We start from the raw sequence: 20,720 nt of genomic DNA on the forward strand, positions 1-20,720 counted from the left end.
CCTGTGGATTGTTGTTGGGTCTAGGAGATGACGCAAACGGAGAAGGGAAAGAAAGCAGAAGTGGGGCCCCAGATCCGGCGTTATGCTAAGGCTAAAGAAACAACCATACAAGTCCTATGCAGAACTTTTTTTTTGCAACTTCTTTGCATCTTTTCGCACCATTTGTTTATTTACTTGTTGTGTTCTACACATATGTCTGCACTGAAGGAGCTGCTTTTAATTTCATTGTGCATAGTGACAATAAAAGGCATTTTATTCTATTGTAGAAACAATTTCATACTGTACTCACCATTTAATTTGACATCTTTGGGCTGCAGGAAGGGAGGAGGAGGAGGAGAATGAAACGGAAGGTGGTTATTGTTTAGAAGGAGCCTCCTTATGCAAATCTTTTCTTTGTAAAATTGTCGAGATGGTGAATTTCGACATGCTGTACATATTAGCAAGATCGGTCACACGAACAGCACTCTCATATTTCCACACAATTTCCATCTTCGTTTCGATTGTGATCGCTTTCTTTACCTTCGTTACCTTCCCTTCCTTGCTTGGCAATTGTGTGTCTTACTTGCATGGTCTTAGTGAATTATATATAGGTAAATCACTGCAATGACCGAAATTACATCCACAAACACATGTATCTGGGCTCCGACTGACGCTTACTAACGCTCTCGGTTGTTTGTTTACAATCGCGCAAGCGGATACATGTGACCGCATTCGGGTCGTAAAGCAAGATGTTGGTCGTAAATCAAAACAAAAATTTTTATTTTGAACTTCCTGATAATTTATTATAAATTTTATTAATAAAATCAACAACTAAAACACTTTTTTGAATGAATTCTTTATTTAATTTAAAGTACCGGCATGCAAAGTTACTTCTTCATCTGAAAGATGGTGCTGTGGTTTCATCATTAATTACTTCCGTATTCATCGGCAAAACTGCCATTGCGCTGGAAATCTTGAATCTGAAATGATACTCGTTATATAAGCCGACCCCCAAACTCCAAGCCAAAAATCTAGGATGAAATTTTCGGCTTATATTCCGGAATCTACAGTAGGTCAAATGATGGCAAACTTCATAAAAGAATTCATAATTAATTGTAGAATTATGGGATTTGAGGGTTCCTCTAGAGTGCCTTTATCTCTTGCATGATTTGGATTAAAAATTAATCAGCACATCATCATCTCATAACAGATGTAAGTTTCAAGTTTGGTATTTTTCCGTCCAGTTGTTTTAGCTCTAGACCATCCTCAAGAAACTGTGACACACACACCCATCATTGAGATATTGATGTTTTCAGTATCAGGGAACCCTAAAATGCTGAGATCCGTTGAAAATCCAAGATTGAAATATTTGACGAATCTAAGGGTTTTGCTCCTCCCCATAGATGATTGGTTATGGTGGGGGAGGGCACAAAGCAAAAATAAGTAAACTACAAGTGCATATCCTTAGGTCCTTCTGGTCAGATCCTGTCAATTCAACATACGTAGCTTGATCTATATTACAAAGACAAACTGGTGAATGCTTTGCCACTTCTGTATAATTAGGTGGGGGTGACTGAATCAAAAACACCAGGAAGGTGAAAATGTAAGTAGTCAATACACTATAGCTCTTAATTTTTATTTATTGAAATTTTTAGAACTCTTAAAAGGGAAACAATCTGTGCATCAGTCTTTCAGGGGAGCACCAAACACTATAACACATCTGCTCATACATTTCCTAGGTAAAAGTTATGTGGTCAGTATGCTTTGAAATTGGAAACCATGTGTGGGCACACCTAAAAAGGGTCTAGTGAATACGAGATAATTTCCAAGGTAAAAAAAAAAATCCTTGCTCCTTCATTCAACAATAACAATAAAGTTCAATATTATTAGCAGATTTGTATGAGGAAGTCGGGAGTCGCAGAGAAGTACATAAGAGTTGTACAGGATATGAACGAGAGAAGTGTGACAGTGGTGAGGTCTGCGGTAGGAGTGACAGATGCATTCAAGTTGGAGGTGGGAATACATCAGGGATCGGCTCTGAGCCCTTTCTTATTTGCAATGGTGATGAACAGGCTGACAGACGAGATTAGACAAGAGTCCCTGTGGACTATGACATTTGCTGATGACATTGTGATATGTAGCAATATTAGGGAGCAGGTTGAGGAGATCCTGGAGGGGTGGAAATATGCTCTAGAGAGGAGAGGAATGAAGGCCAGTAGGAACAAGACAGAATACATGTGTGTAAATGAGAGGGAGGTCAGTGGAATGGTGAGGATGCAGGGAGTAGAGTTGGCTAAGGAGGATGAGTTTAAATACTTGGGATCAACAGAACAGAGTAATGGGGATTGTGGATGATAGGTGAAAAAGAGAGTGCAGGCAAGGTGGAATGGGTGGAGAAGAGTGTCAGGAGTGATTTGTGACAGATGGATGTCAGCAAGAGTGAAAGGGAAGGTCTACAGGATGGTAGCGAGACCAGCTATATTATATGGGTGGGAAACGGTGGCACTGACCAGAAAGCAGGAGACAGAGCTGGAGGTGGCAGAGTTAAAGATGCTAAGATTTGCATTGGGTATAAAGAGGATGGATAGGATTAGAACTGAGTATATTAGAGGGTCAGCTCAAGTTGGATGGTTGGGAGACAAAGTCAGAGAGGCGAGATTGCGTTGGTTTGGACATGTGCAGAGGAGAGATGCTGGGTATATTGGGAGAAGGATGCCAAGGATAGAGCTGCCAGGGAAGAGGAAAAGAGGAAGGCCTAAGCGAAGGTTTATGGATGTGGTGAGAGAGGACACGCAGGTGATGGGTGTAACAGAACAAGAGGCAGAGGACAGAAAGATATGGAAGGAGATGATCTGCTGTAGCAACCCCTAACAGAAGCAGCCGAAAGAAGAAGAATTTAAAATAGTTCACAGTTTATATTATGCAGTATATACAACTCTTACCTTTTAAACTCTTTTAGTGTAATCAATATAACTTGCCAGACAAGAAAAACAAATCTGTAGTTTATAACCATGTTACATAGTCAAATAAATGTAATATTACTGTATCATATTAGGTTTCAAATCTGGTGAAATATAAGTGTCTTATCACTTACATTTATGAGATCGTGGGCTGTCAACAAAGGCATTGTGTCCAGATTAAGCTGTTTCTCTTCCAGCAGAGCCTTAGGAAGTGTGTCTTGGTATAAGAGAAACTGTTCCTGCTCTCTTATTTCTAAAAAATGTAGATATCAGACAATTAAGAAACAGAAAACATTCATTTAGATGCTGACCATCAGTTCACTCTACAAAAAAAAAAAAAAAAAGTTCTCTGAACATTGTCTTGCCACCCTTTCTGCGTTTTAAATTTAAACTGACATTTTAAATTCAATGCTTATGTAGAACATCAATTACTAATATTCATCTGTAACATTTTCTATAGGTACTGTAAAATTCCAGATTTGTTAACATTGTGGATATGTTGCATTCTGAAGAGGGATTCAGAGATGTTACTGTTGCTCCAGTCACAGTGATGCACCCAGATTCTTTACAGACTGCAGTAGTTAAACATTATTATCTTTAGTATTGTAGTTAAATTTCATGCTTAATAAGCTTCAGTCAGGTTTTCTTCTGTGGCGGCATTCTACTTCCCAAATGACCCAAATCAGTTCAATAATATTCCCCATATCCCGAGTTTACAGTGCTTACTTTACCTTCAACCATATCTTGTATGAAATTCTCATCGTGGTCTGATGCCAAGACTGCAAGTTTACTTAAGCCAAGAAGAGTTTTCTTCTTGGCAAAATATCTTGTCTCTGCATTAGCAAGTGTGTACAGTGTCTTATGCGCCTATACATAAAACACAATAGATGGGAAAGAAAAAATAAATACATTATAAAAATAAAGTTCATAAAGTTTTTAGAGAAATTTATTGATTCTTTAGAAAAATCTATTAATTGCAATACAGGGTAACAGGTTGCTGTAGCCAAACACATATATTTCAGATCCAGCCCAGGAATCAACACTGGACCTCGTACCTACCAGTTACAGAGCACACTCACACATCCAGCATAAACTTTATAGCCACCAATTAACCTAAATTGCAAGTCTGTTGGATATTTTTTACTCCATGTGGATATGGAGATAATTGCAAATTTCACATTATCTGCACCTGGGCCTTGAATTCAACCAAGCTCTCTGGAGCAGTGAGGCAGCAACATGAACTACTTCACCATCATGCCATCTTCATACAATTATAATACTACAATTTGGTAAAGATGTCATAATTCCTTTAACATTTAAAGCAGTTCTTGTGTTGTTTACAGCACTACAACTTGGTAATTCTTAGTAAATGTTAAAACATTGAGTCCACAATTAGTGTGATAAAGAAGCAAAACAACAAGAAAATGAATAAGTGACAACAAAAAACCAAATAAGAATAAAAAACTATAAAATTTATAGATGAAGGTACATTAAATACCACACCTTTTCAAAATTCTGAATGTGAGCTTCATGAAGCCAACTCAAATGTTCATGAGACTGCAAAAACATGGCAAGCTGTTCATGCTGAGCAATAGGTTGAGAGAGAAGTTTGCCCCGCTTTCCTTTTTCCATATACCACCGGAACAGGAAATCTGAAAAATTCTGGAGGGGAGACAAACTATAAATAAATGATGAACTGCCAAAAAATCTTAAACAAAAGATATTTACAGAATGAAATATACTTAGCTGTACTGCATGCACCTTAACTGTTATTTTTTTTTCTTCATTTTATTCACTCCACCAAGTGTAGGTTATTAAAGACAATTGAGAAACATTCTTTTAGTGTGAAAATGCTAAGTTGCCATTTCAGGTTATGGGCTTTTAATCCACTTGTATGGAGTATAAATTACGCTTCTGTATTTCTGTTGTTTTTAGAATAACAGTACATTACATTTACTCTTATCTGGAGTAATTCTGTCACCCTTATAATCCTGCTGTACTTGCTATGTATAAATCTCCCTCTAAAAAGGTCCTATCCCTTCTGCTTAAAAACATACTAGTACATATAAATTCTTGAATGGTACTTTGGCTGATGGAAAGTCATACTTTACTCTGGAAATTGATCTCTGGGTTGGCCCCCACCTCATAAATTAGGAACGAAATCTCAGCCATGTAACATGTAGGCAAGTTATTTGCTTAAAAAGTTTAAACAAATATGTAAGACTGCCCTGGAAAGATGAAAGTATCATTACTTTAAAGTAGGCCTGCAAAAGTTAATTATTTTTTGCGATTAATATGTCCTTTTTAATGTATTAAAAAATACTGTTGTATCCAGGGCTGGTCACTAGGCAAATGCCTCAGGCAGTGCTTTGGTCAGGGTGGCATTTTTACACCATTTTTTTTTTTTTTTAACAATACCAATAAGTTAAATGTGTACCTAAAGAATTACACACACATCCAGTACCAGATTTAATATCGTATTACATGGTTCACAGCAATAAGCAACATGTCCATATATGGCATTGATGTTCATTTTCTTGATTTATACATATTGACATAGGTGCCGGCGAGTGTGAGAGGAAGGAATGGTTTATGGCAATCCTGGTGCAATGCTAGAAAAAAGTTGTGAAGGTAAAAATGATGCTTTTTTTCCCCGTAAGAAGATCGAATCAATGTCATATCACAAAATTACTAAATAAGTTAGTATCAAGTGGCATTAAAAAGAAAATAAATATGAACTGTAGTACAAGCATCACTAAATGGTGTACATAGACCGAGTGACAGCACTACCCGGACCATGATGCATTTCTGATAAATGAATGAGAATGACTGATAACATTCATGCAGCAATCCCCCCTTCTTCCTGAAGTGTGTGCATCTACTTGTGTCAGTCAATGGGAAAAAAACAGTACATGCAGAAAACTGAACATTCAGAGATGAATGGATGGACCATATGTTTAGTCTTCCTGCGGGTAGTTCAAAATCAGTATGTCACATATATATTCCAAAACCGTGGCTTTAATAAAAATTCTGTGAAGTGATAATATGACAGAAAACACAGATCATTTGTTGTATACAGTAGCCCTTAGTGAGCACTTTAGCAGCCAGGAGACATGCCCGGGGTTCCATCTGCCTGGGTGTGTTTCACCAGTGACTCACAGAGCCAAGAGCCAGAGGGCATACAAGTTGCTTCTGTCCCCAGGTCAGTAGAATGTGGCAGAGACAGGACTGCCTGAATAATGGACAAAGAGATAAGGCTGCTGGGAAATGCATCCAAAGTGCTTCTATGTCTGCAAATGGCAATCTCTAAGCTGCGTTTTTTGCTGGCTCCTATCCTGCCCTTTCTGACAGTTTAGCACACGTATAGATTTGATGCTTTTTTGGATGGTAGCATCATAGTGTGCCTTGGGATTTTTTGGATTACAAAAAGTGTGCCACCACAGAAAAAAACTTTGGAAAACACTGTTCTACCTATACCTTTGCTCTTGGCACGCTAAAATGATCCCTCTATAGCTGCTATCTTGCTTAAAAACAGACAACATGCAATATTTAGATGGTTATGTTGCATTCTTTGCATGAGTTAGTGAATATACTGCAAATCATTATATTAGGACAGTCAGCACTCTAAGCTACCTGGCAGATTCTTTGAGTTTAATTGGCCTTGTATTTGTATGGAATATAAATAATTATCTTTGACATAACATACTCTATATCAGCAAAACAAAAATCACGGAGCTGCTTTTATGTTGGCTTCTCCAAGTAGTCTTGTCCTCCTTGGATAGGTCTCAACCACCTGAGGAGTGTGTCTCAAAACCAAACAAAATAAAACACTCCCACACACAAAATAGTGGCTAGATTTGGGGAAAGTATTTGAGAGAAAGTTCAATAACGAGAAAGTTGGTTTGGTGGTGTGTTAGCGTGAGTGTTTTGAGAGAGAGCGCTTCATGGCACACTTCCAGACATGTGATGGTGCGCACTCAAATGTCCAGTTTCAGGCAAGGACTTGGTAGTTCCCCCAATAGATTATATGCAAGGGTACACATAACGTTTTTGGTCAGGTTCTAAATGAGCTGTTTTCATCCATTGTTCCACAGCAAGAATTGGATTAAATGTTTCTGTGGCCATCTTGGATGGTGTATGTTTATCAGGGATAAGAGGTGAATATATGACAGGCAGGATTTGTACTTTTTTTTTTATTATTAAAATGAGATTTGAAAATCCCCTCTCACAAGATGCACTGCTCAATGACAGTGTCAGAGACAATTTAAGCACACTATAGATGGAATAACAATTTGGATTTCTTGCTTTTACTATGCTGACTAAGTCATAAATAGAGGAGGCTGCCAAATGCTTTCCTGCTTGTTTTATGCTCAGCCCTTCTTTTGTAGTGGTGTGAAAGATAAGATGGCCTCAAATTTGTGAAGAATGCTACTGTGTTGTATTACCAAAACTGCGGGGGCTTTGCATTTCCTTTGACCAAGCTTAAGGGTCAAAAATTAAAAATGAATCATATGACTTAAGAGAGTCATAACTTTCTTGTGAATTAAACCTCTAAGCCCATGAACCTTGTTGCTGTCAGCATCAGCACTGGTAACACTGATGTCTTTCCTGTACTTGCCCTCACCATCAAGCAAAAGTATGAATTGTCCAATGGCTACCATTAGTTTGTTTTTGCATTCACTAATGGTCAGCCTTTCCTGCTCAAACATGAGAGATGTGAGCTGCAAAATGTCCAACACGTTGGCCAGAAAACCGTGAAAACTGCTGTGCAGACTTCCTCTAGGTCAGTGTCATCAGTTACAGCTAGTTGAATTTGAATAGCAGGTACAGTAATATCATTAATATTTTTAATAGGGTCTCATGGCTCCTAGCAGACCATCTAATATTGTGAAATTTTCCCAATTTCACAAAAGCAATGCCATTCTCACCACAATTTCTTTAGTGCTTCCATTTTTTTTGCACCACCTTTACGTAAATATGTCAGGAATTTGACAACAGAAAGATTAAATGTCTCACAGTAAGGAACCATGCGATCAACTGTGTTCGCATAGTTTGAGGGTGTGCGCAGTGCACAGAATATGAACAAAGGAAATCCTAATCACAGCCTCCTGACAGTTTTGGCACAATTTCATTGTATACACCGACATTGACAGCAGCAGTGCAAACTGAGACCAACACTGACTTCCATTCATCCAATCCTGAGTCAAGGAAAAGATTCATGAGCCTGTCAAATATGTCCTGTGCAGTTCAATTCGCACCCAATGCAATTAATCTGAGGAAATCAGAGTTAAACACACTGTTGCTGGTTACAGACACAATGTAAACAATCTTGTGCTCCGTTTTGGTAATACCTTCGGATCCATTAAAAAGCATTTTTCCCTCAGTTCCAAAATGACTGTCTGAGCGATACTTTCATTATTTACGTTCCACCTTCTGGTGAATGTTACACACCCATGACATTTACTACGAGCCTCTTCAAGAGAGCAATATCCTCCATGAAGAAACACATGGGGCGTGCATGTTTTGCTGAAAGAAAGATAATACAAAGTGCATGATGTTGTTTCTTATTTATTTTGCTTTGCCACTTCGCAAGTGTGGGACTCTATTTTTCATCTTGGCTAGCATGTTTGTTAGCTATAGTATGGACAATGTTTGAATGCATGTTACTCTTTTCATGCTTGTCAAATGCCGAATAACCTGGAAGTCTTTGTCCCCGTATAAAAAGCACTGGCTTCATCTGCTAGATGTGACTGTTCATGGCAAATCTTGCACCACATTTCAGAACCAAGCCACAGTATCTCCTGGAGGCAGTTTTTTTAGAGAAAACTCATGTTATGCTCAACCTCTGTCTTGGTCTGCTGTTTTTTCGTAGGTGATTGAAAGCTAAATTAATTACTTAAAGTCTGTTGCTTTTTTGACATGGCATCCAATGAATTTCAGTCGGTAGTTAAAGTAAAGTTTACCTGTTTTGCTATCTACCAACTAACTATGAGTGTGGTGTGCTTTTGCAAGTTCAGGGGGAAACAATGCACAAATTTCCTATTTTTCTTCACACCAGTTATGTGCATTCCCAGTAATGTGAAAGTTGTACCTTTTCTTGCCAGGTATAGTGTTTTGATTTTTGAGAGCTATAAAATAGGTGGAAGTTTAAGATAATTTCTTGGGGCTTTGCTACCAAAAATATTAAAGCATAAACAGTTAATTTACAAGGCATATATGCAATGTAATCAGTATAAAATTGGAAATTTTGCAAAATTGACACACACACATCAATGAAACCTTAATTTTAAAACCAAAGATTTACACAAGCATTCTAAATGAGAATAAAGCAGATACCTACTTCTCTTCTGCTTTCAAAAATACTGAAGTAGACGATCATCCTTATTTTGACAATTACAAAGAATGTGCCTTGTGTTATAATTTGACACAGGATTATGAAGTAGAAGTCAATCAAAACAAATAAAAAAAAAAAAAGGAAAGAAAAAAAAACCCACTGGGCACTTCTCCACTCTAGCCAATAATGTCATAAGTTACGATTAAGTATTTCTATATCTTTCAATTGACATTGGCAAATTAAAATACAAAATGATAAATGTATCAATGAATGAATAACACAAATTTTTACATAATAAACCATCACAAGCATTTATTAGGATAAGATAAATTAACTACAGTTCTTTTTAAAACTATTTGTAGCTGAAGTACCCAGTGTTCCAAGGTTTAGAAAGGGGAATGGTGGAATAGTAAAAAGTGATTAAACATATTATATATATAAATTCACTAAGGGCACGCTAGACGCACATAAGACAGAGAGCCCATGCATCAGGTAACTGTTTGTTTCTATCAGTCGGATATTTCTGGAAAAATGTCATCAACGAAACTGTTGCTCTCGAACTTCGCAACATGGGTGTAACCTTTGTTTGCCAACAATGGGATAACTTCGGAGACGTGCTGTCCGTTGTTCTTAGTCACGTAAGCATAGTCATATTGTCTGCTCAACAATACGCTGACTACATGAATACTATCGGAGTTTACGGTAGCGAGACAGAAATTGTGGCGATGTCCCAAATGCTTCCAGCTACTATCTCCATTCACTTCCGAGAACATCGTCATGCCTCTCCTCGAGTTTACAATCCGTGTCTACGTCTCTCCATATCCCTGCTCTTTAACGGTCCTTTGGATCATGGGCATTACGAAGTTCTCTTGCCTCTCTGATACACACGTGATAAACTTCTGGTGCCATCTACTGACATTGTCGGTATGTGCACACAAAGTTCACAAACACGTGATCGCCACACTGATGTGACGTCACCCTCCCACTATCCTCTTACTGAAAAACATTTACAAACGCATTTCACACCGGAATTTCAATGCAACATTTGCTCAAAAACCTTCACGCTCCAGAAATATCTCAAAGCACATTTAAACACACACTCCACTGAACAAACACATTCCACACAGGTCTTTCAATGCACTGTTTGAAAACGTTCCGACTGCAGAGATATCTCAACGCACATTTAAAATCACACTCCACTGAACAACTGTGTCTTTCAGGAAGTGTTCACACATCAATAAATAATTATACGGCATATGTTACGCCGCGGGTTGGCTAGTTATAATTTGTTATCCTTAAAACTGTTGCATTTAGTATTTTAACTAGTGGTGGAAGATTGATAGGCAGTATTAACAAAAAATCATCGAGTCTGTCCTTGGGTTGACAATTCTTGCAAAGCTAGACCTAAATGGTACAGTATCAGCCCAATATGGCTATTTATTAGAGCCTCAAACATACTGTATGCTATATACAATTCTTTTCCAATTAACTTTGATAAATGTATTTTTCTGTACAGTAACATACACTCATTCATATCCTTCTTACATTATCATTAATATCATCAAATACTTTTTTAAAGAATGTTAATGAAAACATATATTCTTAAATATGTTCTACTTCAAGTCTTAATGAATAATGTTTTTAATCTGAAGCTCATCCTGTTTATTTAAACTTTAAAAGATCTCAAACTGAATTTTTTAGGAACTCTCCATTTTGTTTCTATTTTTACGGCAGCTGATTTCAAAATGTTACAGTAAAAATTATTTTACACAAATCTGAGCAAGGATATACAGTAGCCCATAGGAGGAACAGCTTGAGAGAAGCTCCTTGAATGTCCAACACAGCTGTTAGAAGTGAAAAGAGTAATTTGACAGGTTATGAAGAATCCACAGTAGAGACTACTTTTTTTTTTTGTAACTGCCACTCAGCCTATCAAACCTGTAGCTTTAAGTCTTTTCTTCTTAACGTTTCTAAATTAAAAATGTACTTAAGAATAGCAAAGTAGATGTGGTATTTCAACGTCTCTAAAATATATGTTTTACAAAAATATAAACTAAAAAAAACTATTTAGCACATGTAGATTTATGTATAGTGTATAGAAAATGAATATAGAATTAAGAACTTGTATTAAATGTTACAATTGTGTCTTTTATCATATTCAAAAAGGCTTTGATGAAAGCCTATAAACTTATTTATTTGCTTTTAATGAACTAAATAGAATGGAAAAAAATGATAGATGCAAAGGAAAGACCAAGCCAGTATGGCTCAGAATTGCCTCCGAGAGAAGAATCTCAAGGAACTGTTAGTGTTTTTTTATCATAATTTCTACAAAGGTCTAACTATGCATTTATAGTCACTGACATAAAATCAGCTGCTCTTCATCTACAGATTAAGTAGAAATGTTTTGCTAAGTGTTATAAGTTTAACTGAAGACAGCTATGTGCAATTCTGTGAATTTCCACTTGGATTGTTGAAAGAAACACACAAAATGTATTAAAAGTATACTACATGATTCCAAAAACAATTCTACCACACAAATGCCATTTCTGGCTAACCAGATTATACTTTTATTTTATATTCTTGACTGAGGTGAAAGAGCAGTGTTATGTTACTTCGAAAATTCAGGTAGCACTGTTTTCTCTGAATTGTCCAACTTCATAGGGCATTTTGGTCAAATTTCTGGCTCAGACACTCAAACTATATTTACAGTCTTTCCAAAAAAAAAAAAGACTATAAATCGTGTAAGTCAAATAATGAAAATTCATGGTATTGATCCAAGAGATATGATAGGCCAACGCCCACCTGAGAGACACAGAGCACACTGCCTCTTTTTTCCTCCATGTATTGTGCCTACGTGACCACACAGTAATACCCAAACTATTCTGAAGCAACGTTAGCACTGATTTGTGTTTTTTGTATCTCACTCCCTCATACACCTTTATTGTAAGAGCATCCCTTATCTACAATGGAGCGTTTGATCAGTAGAATATATGAAGCTGGTTTTAAATTAAATGTTGTTGAAGTAGCGAAAGAAATTGGTAACTGCGCTGCTGCAACAAAATTCAATGTGTCTGAGAAACTGATGTGAGATTGGAGAAAGCAGGAAGATGAAAAAAAAAAAGAAATTAAGTGTTGCATTTTTGAACGGGCGTATTAGTTGGGGTCTGACTTTATGATTGATTTTTTGGGTTTCAAGACCTGATTTATACGCGAGTATATACTGTAGATCATATTTGTATTCTCTATGGGTATGTGCATTATTTTCTACCATGTCTGTAAATAACCACCATTCATTTTTTTATTTTGTTCATTCATCTTAATTTACCTCCTGCTTACTGTTCTGTTAGTAGCTTTGCAGTATTCAACCAACTAAACAACACACATTTCCACACTGTTACACTGATAGATGATTAATCTTTCTCTGATGATGATTAATGAATGACTTTATTTAAGCAGCTAATAGGCTATCCAATGTTAGATAAAATTTTACATTAGCAAACCAGGCTAGAAACCTACATCACTGGATCTCAAAGTTTGGTCCAAGAACCTCTTATGGTCCACAAGCTGGCAGTTTTCTTTTCAGAGCAAAGTGATTTTTAAATCACTCAGGTATGTCAATCTGTTGTACACTTAACATCCATGCAACTAACTCATATCCTCAAGGAAGAAGTCTAAACCTGCCACTATCACAGTGGCCTCACTATCACATCATCCAGCTTTTGTGCTAACATAACATTCACTTAAATTCCGTTCTCTCCTTAGCTGACCCTGTTTGCTTGTTGTGACAGTACCTTTTGTTCTTCTCTGCCAATACTTCCCAAACTTGGTAAGATCAATTGATATCAGTTACTGCATAGGTTGCCATTTTAAATTCATATTGACATAAACTATGAGAGTTCATCTCCAGTCAAAACAATCCGCTGAATCATTGATATCAGGTTGCCTGATGTTACACATTAATGTCCTTAATAAGATGAATTATAAATAAAATGGAATTATACCAAAAAGTGACGGTCATAGATAATGTGCTATACCTTTAACTTTAGCAAATTGGTCCTCAGATGGAAACACTTTGATTTATACTAACTTACATAAAATATGCTTCCTTTTAAGGTGATCAGTATTGCTTATGTATTTACTTTCTTGGTAAAAATACAAAGGACATTTAATAAACTGCTTAATTTGTCATTTTTCTCCTGCTGGGGAGACTAAATAAATTGCCAATATTTCTTTATAACATGCTGCTGGATTTCAGCCACTTAGTGCAAAATTATCCTGTAGAAAACACTAATATTATTTGAGACTTAAATAAAAAATAACTTGTAAACAAAAGTAGTAAGTGCATAGGCTAAAACTGCAACATCTGATGCTAAATAAAACAAATTTCTTAAATATCTACTGTATCTTTTTATTAATTTATGCAGCCTACCTTTGCTTCTGTGTGAACTGAGAAACATGAATTACATACTGTACAGTAGTTCAAAAGTTGTTGGAGAAGTTATAGTTCAGAAGAAAGGATAAATGGAAAGTTTATAAAAGGAATTAATTTCTGAGAAGAAAAAAAAAACATACCTGATCAGCAAATTTTGTCATGTAGTGCTGAAGTCTGCTCTGGTTGTCTGTTTTCTCACACAGTTGCACCAACAGGTCAAAGTCACAATATTTTTCAGCAAGAGAAGCAACATATTGATATAGCCCCAAGGAAACTATAAAGTAAGAAATAATTTTAGATATGGCTATAGGTTTTTGTTTGTGTTTTTATCATCCTCTTTTATTATATTAACATTACTTTTATTATCTACTTACGTAATGGTGAAAGTAGCTCAGAGCGCTTCTGTATATATTCCATTTCAATGGAATGGTACCTTTTGGACTGATTGGGCCGGTTTACAGATTTCAGTTGTGCAACATACCCATCAAGGTAGGAATCGAGCAGCGCCACAAGTTGTTCAATGAGAATAACACGAAATGAAGTATCAGCAAGTGGGTATACTGCATGTAGAATATTTCCATGTTGCTGAGCAATTACTGTACGTACTCCCCCAGGACCACTTGAGGCTGCAAGAAAAGAAATGCATTTTTTCCTTACAACAAAATCCAGTTTTAATCAGCATATTTGTTAAATGTTGATTAAGTAATTGGCAAAGGACAGCATTTAAAACATATCTTCCTGGAATTTCTTGTGTTTGTGTGTGTGTATATATATATACAGTATATATATATATATATATATATATATATATAGTCATGCACTTTAATATACAAAGGTCATTTCTGCAAGTAAATATGGCTTTTTTGTGGAGATGTATAGTGCTCTTCCTAAATATTGTGACACTCAACAATGCTGTATTTATGAAATTTTACAATTAAATGATTATCATATATTTATGTGAGGCCTTTTGGGTATGTCTTAGCTACCTACTAAACCTTCACGAAAAAGAATTAGAGAAAAGCAAATACAGTACAGTAATCCCTCCTCGATCGCTGGGGTTGCGTTCCAGAACCCCCCGCGATAGATGAAAATCCGCAAAGTAGAAACCATATGTTTGTATGGTTATTTTTATATATTTTAAGCCCTTATAAACTCTCCCACACTGTTAACATTATTAGAGCCCTCTAGACATGAAATAACACCCTTTAGTCAAAAGTTTAAACTGTGCTCCATGACAAGACAGAGATGACAGTTCTTTCTCACAATTAAAAGAATGCAAACATATCTTCCTCTTCAAAGGAGCGCCGTCAGGAGCAGAGAATGTCAGAGAGAGAGTGCGCGACAGAAAAGCAAACAATCAAAAAAGCAATAAGTGCTTTTGGGCTTTTAAGTATGCCGAAGCACCGTGATAAGGCGCCATTTTTTAGAGGAGCGTCCGTATCTTCTAAGCAAACAGCCTCTGTGCAAACAGCCCCTCTGCTCACGCCCCCTCTGTCAGGCACAGAGAATGTTAGAGAGGGTGAGAGAGAGAGAAAAGCAAACAATCAAGCACCACGCGGGAAGCATATCTTATATCATTGAGGAGTTTTAGTTAATATGTAATACATGCTCTGATTGGGTAGCTTTTAAGCCATCCGCCAATAGTGTCGCTTGTATGAAATCAACTGGGCAAACAAACTGAGGAAGCATGTACCATGAATTATAAGACCCATTGTCCGCAGAAATCCGCGAACCAGCGAAAAATCCGTGATATACAGTATATTTAGATATGCTTACATTTAAAATCCGCGATGGAGTGAAGCCGCGAAAGTCGAAGTGCGATATAGCGAGGGATTACTGTATATAGGGTTAGAGTGACACTACTTTGTGTGCTCTCTTCCCCCAGTATAGGTGAACGCAAGCACTGGGACATTTAGATGAATACTCTACCTAAAAAACAAATTTTTTTTTTATCTTTTACTTACCCTATGCTATATTTAGTAATGGCATTTTTTAATTTCATGCTTTCGTGGAGAATGGAAATAAAGTTACAGGTTTCAATGGGGGCTTGGCAGGGCACACTACACTGAACAGCAGCAAACAATATTAAAATGCCCATGAGAAAAGTCTAATATATTAATAAATAAATGCTTCCAGAAAAATAGAGTAGTGCATAACAGCGTGTACAAACACCACCAAGGTTTTGATATGAAGATATACCTATTTCCCTCATTCACTGGTCAAGAGCTCGGTCTTCAATTCAAAAACACAATAGTATTAATAGTGTACAGTGAACCCTCGTTTATCGCGGTTAATCCGTTCCAGACTCTACCGCGATAAATGAATTTTCGCGAAGTAGGATTCTTTATTTATAAATCGAGTATAGAAAACCTGTTTACGACCTTTTAAATACGTTTTTTAACATTATTAGAGCCCTCTAGACATGAAAAAACACCCGTTAGTCACCATTACACGCGTATTACCCAATATATTACACAAAATAAGAGAAAATAAGACATATTAGATGTTACAAATATAATATTATTATTGTACTGTACAATTAATTACACACACACCGTTCTTACACACAACCACTAACCTATGAAGGCACGACCTCAGTAGGAGAGTCTTAAGGTGGTTCAGTATCTTCAGCAGGTGCATCGTTGCCTTCTTCCGCTGAAGCAGTACTAGGAGTAGGCAGTGGGTGTCTGGGTGCGCGGCTGAAAAACATCGTGATAGGCAGTTGCTGGCGCTGTCTTTTCATTTGCGCGAGGAGGCTTTTGTATGGTTCGATCGCTCCATCAAGCGCATTCTGGAACTGCAATGCACGCATCATTTGTGGGTCCCATTCGCCAATCATGTCCTGTACTTCCTTAACAGTTCTCACGACTTGTGAGAGACGCTCAAGTGTAAGGCCAACTTCCTCCTCCTGACCCCCAGGAACCTCTGGCTGCTCCTGCTCCTCCTCCTCACTCGCAGATTTAGTCATCTCCACCAGATCCTCGTCATTTAAGGGGTCCGAGTGTGTCTCCAGCAGCTCATCCACGTCATCGCGAGTCATATCCGCGAAACCTTCTCCTGTCAGCATGTGGGCTAGCCTAACTGCCTTATCCACTGCCGAGTCGCTTATATCCTCTGGGGTGAGTCCTCTGTAGTCGTGGACAATTTCAGGCCACAACATCTTCCAGCTAGCCTTCACGGTCTCCGTCTTTATGTCCTTCAATGCAGCCTGGATGTTCTTCAGACAGGTTGCGATGGTATACTGCCGCCAGTACTCCTTCAGCAAGAAGTTCTCCTCAAAGTTCATGCCTTCGACGAGGTGCTGCAGGGTGTTTCGCGTGTAGAGGGCTTTGAACGTGCGAATAACGCCTTGATCCATGGGCTGGATCAGCGAAGTGGTGTTGGGAGGAAGGAACTCGATCCGCACACCGCCGTAGGATAGGTCTTGCGCATGACCTCCAGCATTGCCCATGAGGAGAAGGACATTAAACTCGAGTCCCTTCTCCGCGAGATACAGCTTGACTTGGGGGATGAAGCACTCGTGAAACCAGTCCGATGACAGCTGCTTTGTGATCCAGCCCTTGTTGTTGTGCATCCAATGCACTGGCAGCTGGTTCTTGTTTTTATTCTTCAGGGCTCTAGGGTTCCTGGCTTTATAGATAAGGGCAGGCTTGAGCAAAAATCCCTCAGCATTTCCACACATAACAATAGTCACGCGATCTTTATACGCCTTGAAGCCACGGACCTTGGCCTCATCCTTGAAAATGAATGTCCGGGAAGGCATTCTTTTCCAGAAAAGTCCTGTTTCGTCCATATTGAACACCTGTTCTGGATGATAGTTGCCCTCCTCAAGGATTTTTTTGAACGTGTTGTTCACGTAGTCCTCTGCTGCAGGCTGATCAGCAGAGGCAGCTTCTCCGTGGAGAACGACACTCTTCAGATGATACCTCTTCTGGAACTTTTCAAACCAACCCTTGCTCGCCGTGAAATCCATAAACGTTGCAGAAGAGGGTCCTGGTTGAGGATCGTCCGCCATAAAGCGCTGATAGAGCTGCCTTGCCTTCTCCCGGATGACCAGCGAATCCAACGGAATGTTTTTCTTGCGGCTGTCGCTGATCCAAATTGCTAGGACAGACTCCATTTTCACAATGAACTTATTACGACTTGTCACAATGTGCTTTGCTTCTTTGTTGAAAGAGACAGTAGCCATTTCACGGATGTTCTTTTCATCTTTACGGATGTAGCGAACAGTAGACTCATTCAAGTTGTAATGCCGGGCAACCTCCATGATTTTCTTGCCATCTCTGATAATATCCAAGAGTTTCACCTTCTCCTGGATGGTAAGCATATTTCTCTGGCGCTTAGTTTTATTTTCAGAAGGCTTAGAAAAAGCAGCACGTTTAGGAGCCATTGTGGGGCTTAGATAAAAGTTCTCATAAAGCGCATGCGTAGTGACGTAAGCTTGTATGAAAAAAAAATTGCGATAGAGTGAAGCCGCGAAAGTCGAAGCGCGATACAGCGAGGGATTACTGTATATCACTTTTTTCTGACCTACAGCTACTCTTGCATATCATCCATCCATCCATCCATTTTCTAACCCGCTGAATCCGAATACAGGGTCACGGGGGTCTGCTGGAGCCAATCCCAGCCAACACAGGGCACAAGGCAGGAACCAATCCTGGGCAGGGCGCCAACCCACCGCAGGACACACACAAACACACCAAGCACACACTAGGGCCAATTTAGAATCACCAATCCACCTAACCTGCATGTCTTTGGATTGTGGGAGGAAACCGGAGTGCCCGGAGGAAACCCACGCAGACACGGGGAGAACATGCAAACTCCACGCAGGGAGGACCCGGGAAGCGAACCCGGGTCTCCTAACTGCGAGGCAGCAGCGCTACCACTGCGCCACCGTGCCGCCCATCTCTTGCATATCATAACATATCATACTCAATTGTCATTTAATATTTTCATAATCTGCACCAAAATACAAAACAGTACCACCAATAATTGGTTTAAAATTTAAAATGTACACATATGGATGTTTATTTTTACTTATGATAACAAAATTGGGGAAAATATTACTTGTTCTTAGTGGTTAAAAAATAAAAAAATCGACATTAATGTTAACATTGCACCAATAATTTAATAATAAAATCTTTATTCTGCATCTTTCTCTGTGCCACAATTACTATCTTTGAAGTGTTCTGTAGTGATCAAGTCACTTGACCTTAAACTACAAGGCTTCCAGTCCTCTTCCAGACCTTAAGGTTCCTTTTACACTATGTATCATAGTTATTAACTGCAGTTGAAAGATCTCCTTGCATTGAGCATATCAGATAACATTACTAGGAATTACAGGGGAATGCTGGATTACATGACCCTTTCATGACCTAACAGTACAGCATCAAATTTCAAAAGTATTACAAGATTTACAAATTTTGAAATTCAATTTACATGCTACCTGACAGCAATGATGGCTATGCAAATGTTTCCAGGTGAGAAGTTTCTGCTCATCTTTTTCCATTCAATTATGGCTCAACAAAGATAAGATCGTGGACAGACAAGCCTTTGTTCTTTTCCTTGTGACCACATGAAATGCATTGCAGTTCAAGCTGTCACTCATCAGTTATCAGCTCTTGCACACATAAAACCATCTTTATGACATAAGGCAAAAATTAAACCCTTTTAAGAGCTCTGTGATGGATTTGCTACAGATTTTGGACTACACAGCTGGCAGTCACAAGGACCTGGATGTCCATATTTTGGAAAGATCACGTAAAGTCTACAATTAAAAAATTGCTTGAAAAATCATGTAGCATGATGCCATCACTGCATTAGCTTGAGCACCAACACTGCAGAATTTATGTTGCTGTAAATGTTACACACTAAATACAGATTTTTCCATTTTAAAAAATAGTTATATAAAATTACCTGTCCATGGCAAATATTCTGGATCCTTCTCTAATGAAGCTTCTTTTTGGTACACAGAAGCATTTGATTCTCGATACTGTCCAGCAGCTTGCAAAACATCCTATCAAACACAGAAAAATATCTTCTTCAGTAATATATTCAAGGAGAAATCAATCTTAAAATTTAACTCTAAAAATGTGTATACACAAAGCTTTGTCATGAAGAACATACAAATATGTAATACTAGCGGCTCTGCCCGTGAAGTAGTGAAACAGGACAAACTTTAAATATTAATAATTTTTTTTTTTAAATATAATTTGTATTGAGAAGAATTTATATTGATAGCTTTCATATCTGAGGGCCTCTTGATATGCAATATTTTTGGTTTTGCTACCAGGGGTGAGAATGTATCTGTGATCTCTTTGCAAAAAATGTAAAAAGTTGGCAAGGTATCTCTGGCCAAGCGGAAGGTAGGTACACTTCAATATCAAACGTTGTCACTGTATCTGATCATGTTCAGCTGTGATGGGAGAATTAATTAATTTAAATTAAAAATTAATTTAACAATTAGACAGATAGACATACGGATACTTTATTAATTCCAAGAGGAAATTCACATACTCCAGCAGCAGCATACTGATAAAAAACAATACCAAATTAAGGAGTGATAAAAATGCAGGTAAAACAGACAATAACTTTATATAATGTTAACGTTTAAGGTGGAATTGAAGAGTCGCATAGTGTGGGGGAGGAACGATTTCCTCAGTCTGTCAGTGGAGCACAGCAGTGACAGCAGTTGGTCGCTGAAGCTGCTCCTCTGTCTGGAGAGGATACTGTTCAGTGGATGCAGTGGATTCTCCATGATTGACAGGAGCCTAAATCAGCGCCTGTCACTCTGCCATGAATGTCAAACTGCCCAGCTCCATGCCTACAATAGAGCCTGCCTGCCTCACCAGATTGTCCAGGCATGAGGCGTCCCTCTTCTTTATGCTGCCTCCCCAGCACACCACAGCATAGAAGAGCTGCACTCGCCACAACCGTCTGATAGAACATCTGCAGCATCTTAGGGCAGATGTTGAAGGACACCAGTCTTCTAAGGAAACATAGTCTGCTCTGTCCT

At 38.1% G+C, this 20,720-nt stretch overlaps 1 protein-coding gene across 1 annotated transcript in view; it reads right to left on the bottom strand.

The window, feature by feature from the left end:
* nup133 (nucleoporin 133) overlaps positions 1–20,720 on the bottom strand; it is a 185,862-nt gene that overhangs the window by 18,181 nt on the left and 146,961 nt on the right. Inside the window, exons 17-22 of the mRNA XM_039748252.1 lie at positions 19,622–19,721; positions 14,080–14,331; positions 13,846–13,979; positions 4,443–4,601; positions 3,671–3,806; positions 3,074–3,192 (exon numbers count right to left, since the gene is read on the bottom strand). Of these exons, the coding sequence (XP_039604186.1) occupies positions 3,074–3,192; positions 3,671–3,806; positions 4,443–4,601; positions 13,846–13,979; positions 14,080–14,331; positions 19,622–19,721 (900 nt within the window). The remainder of the gene's footprint in view (positions 1–3,073; positions 3,193–3,670; positions 3,807–4,442; positions 4,602–13,845; positions 13,980–14,079; positions 14,332–19,621; positions 19,722–20,720) is intronic.

Source organism: Polypterus senegalus, chromosome 3 (genome assembly GCF_016835505.1).
Source record: "Polypterus senegalus isolate Bchr_013 chromosome 3, ASM1683550v1, whole genome shotgun sequence".
In the NCBI taxonomy this organism is placed as follows: Eukaryota; Metazoa; Chordata; class Cladistia; order Polypteriformes; family Polypteridae; genus Polypterus; species Polypterus senegalus.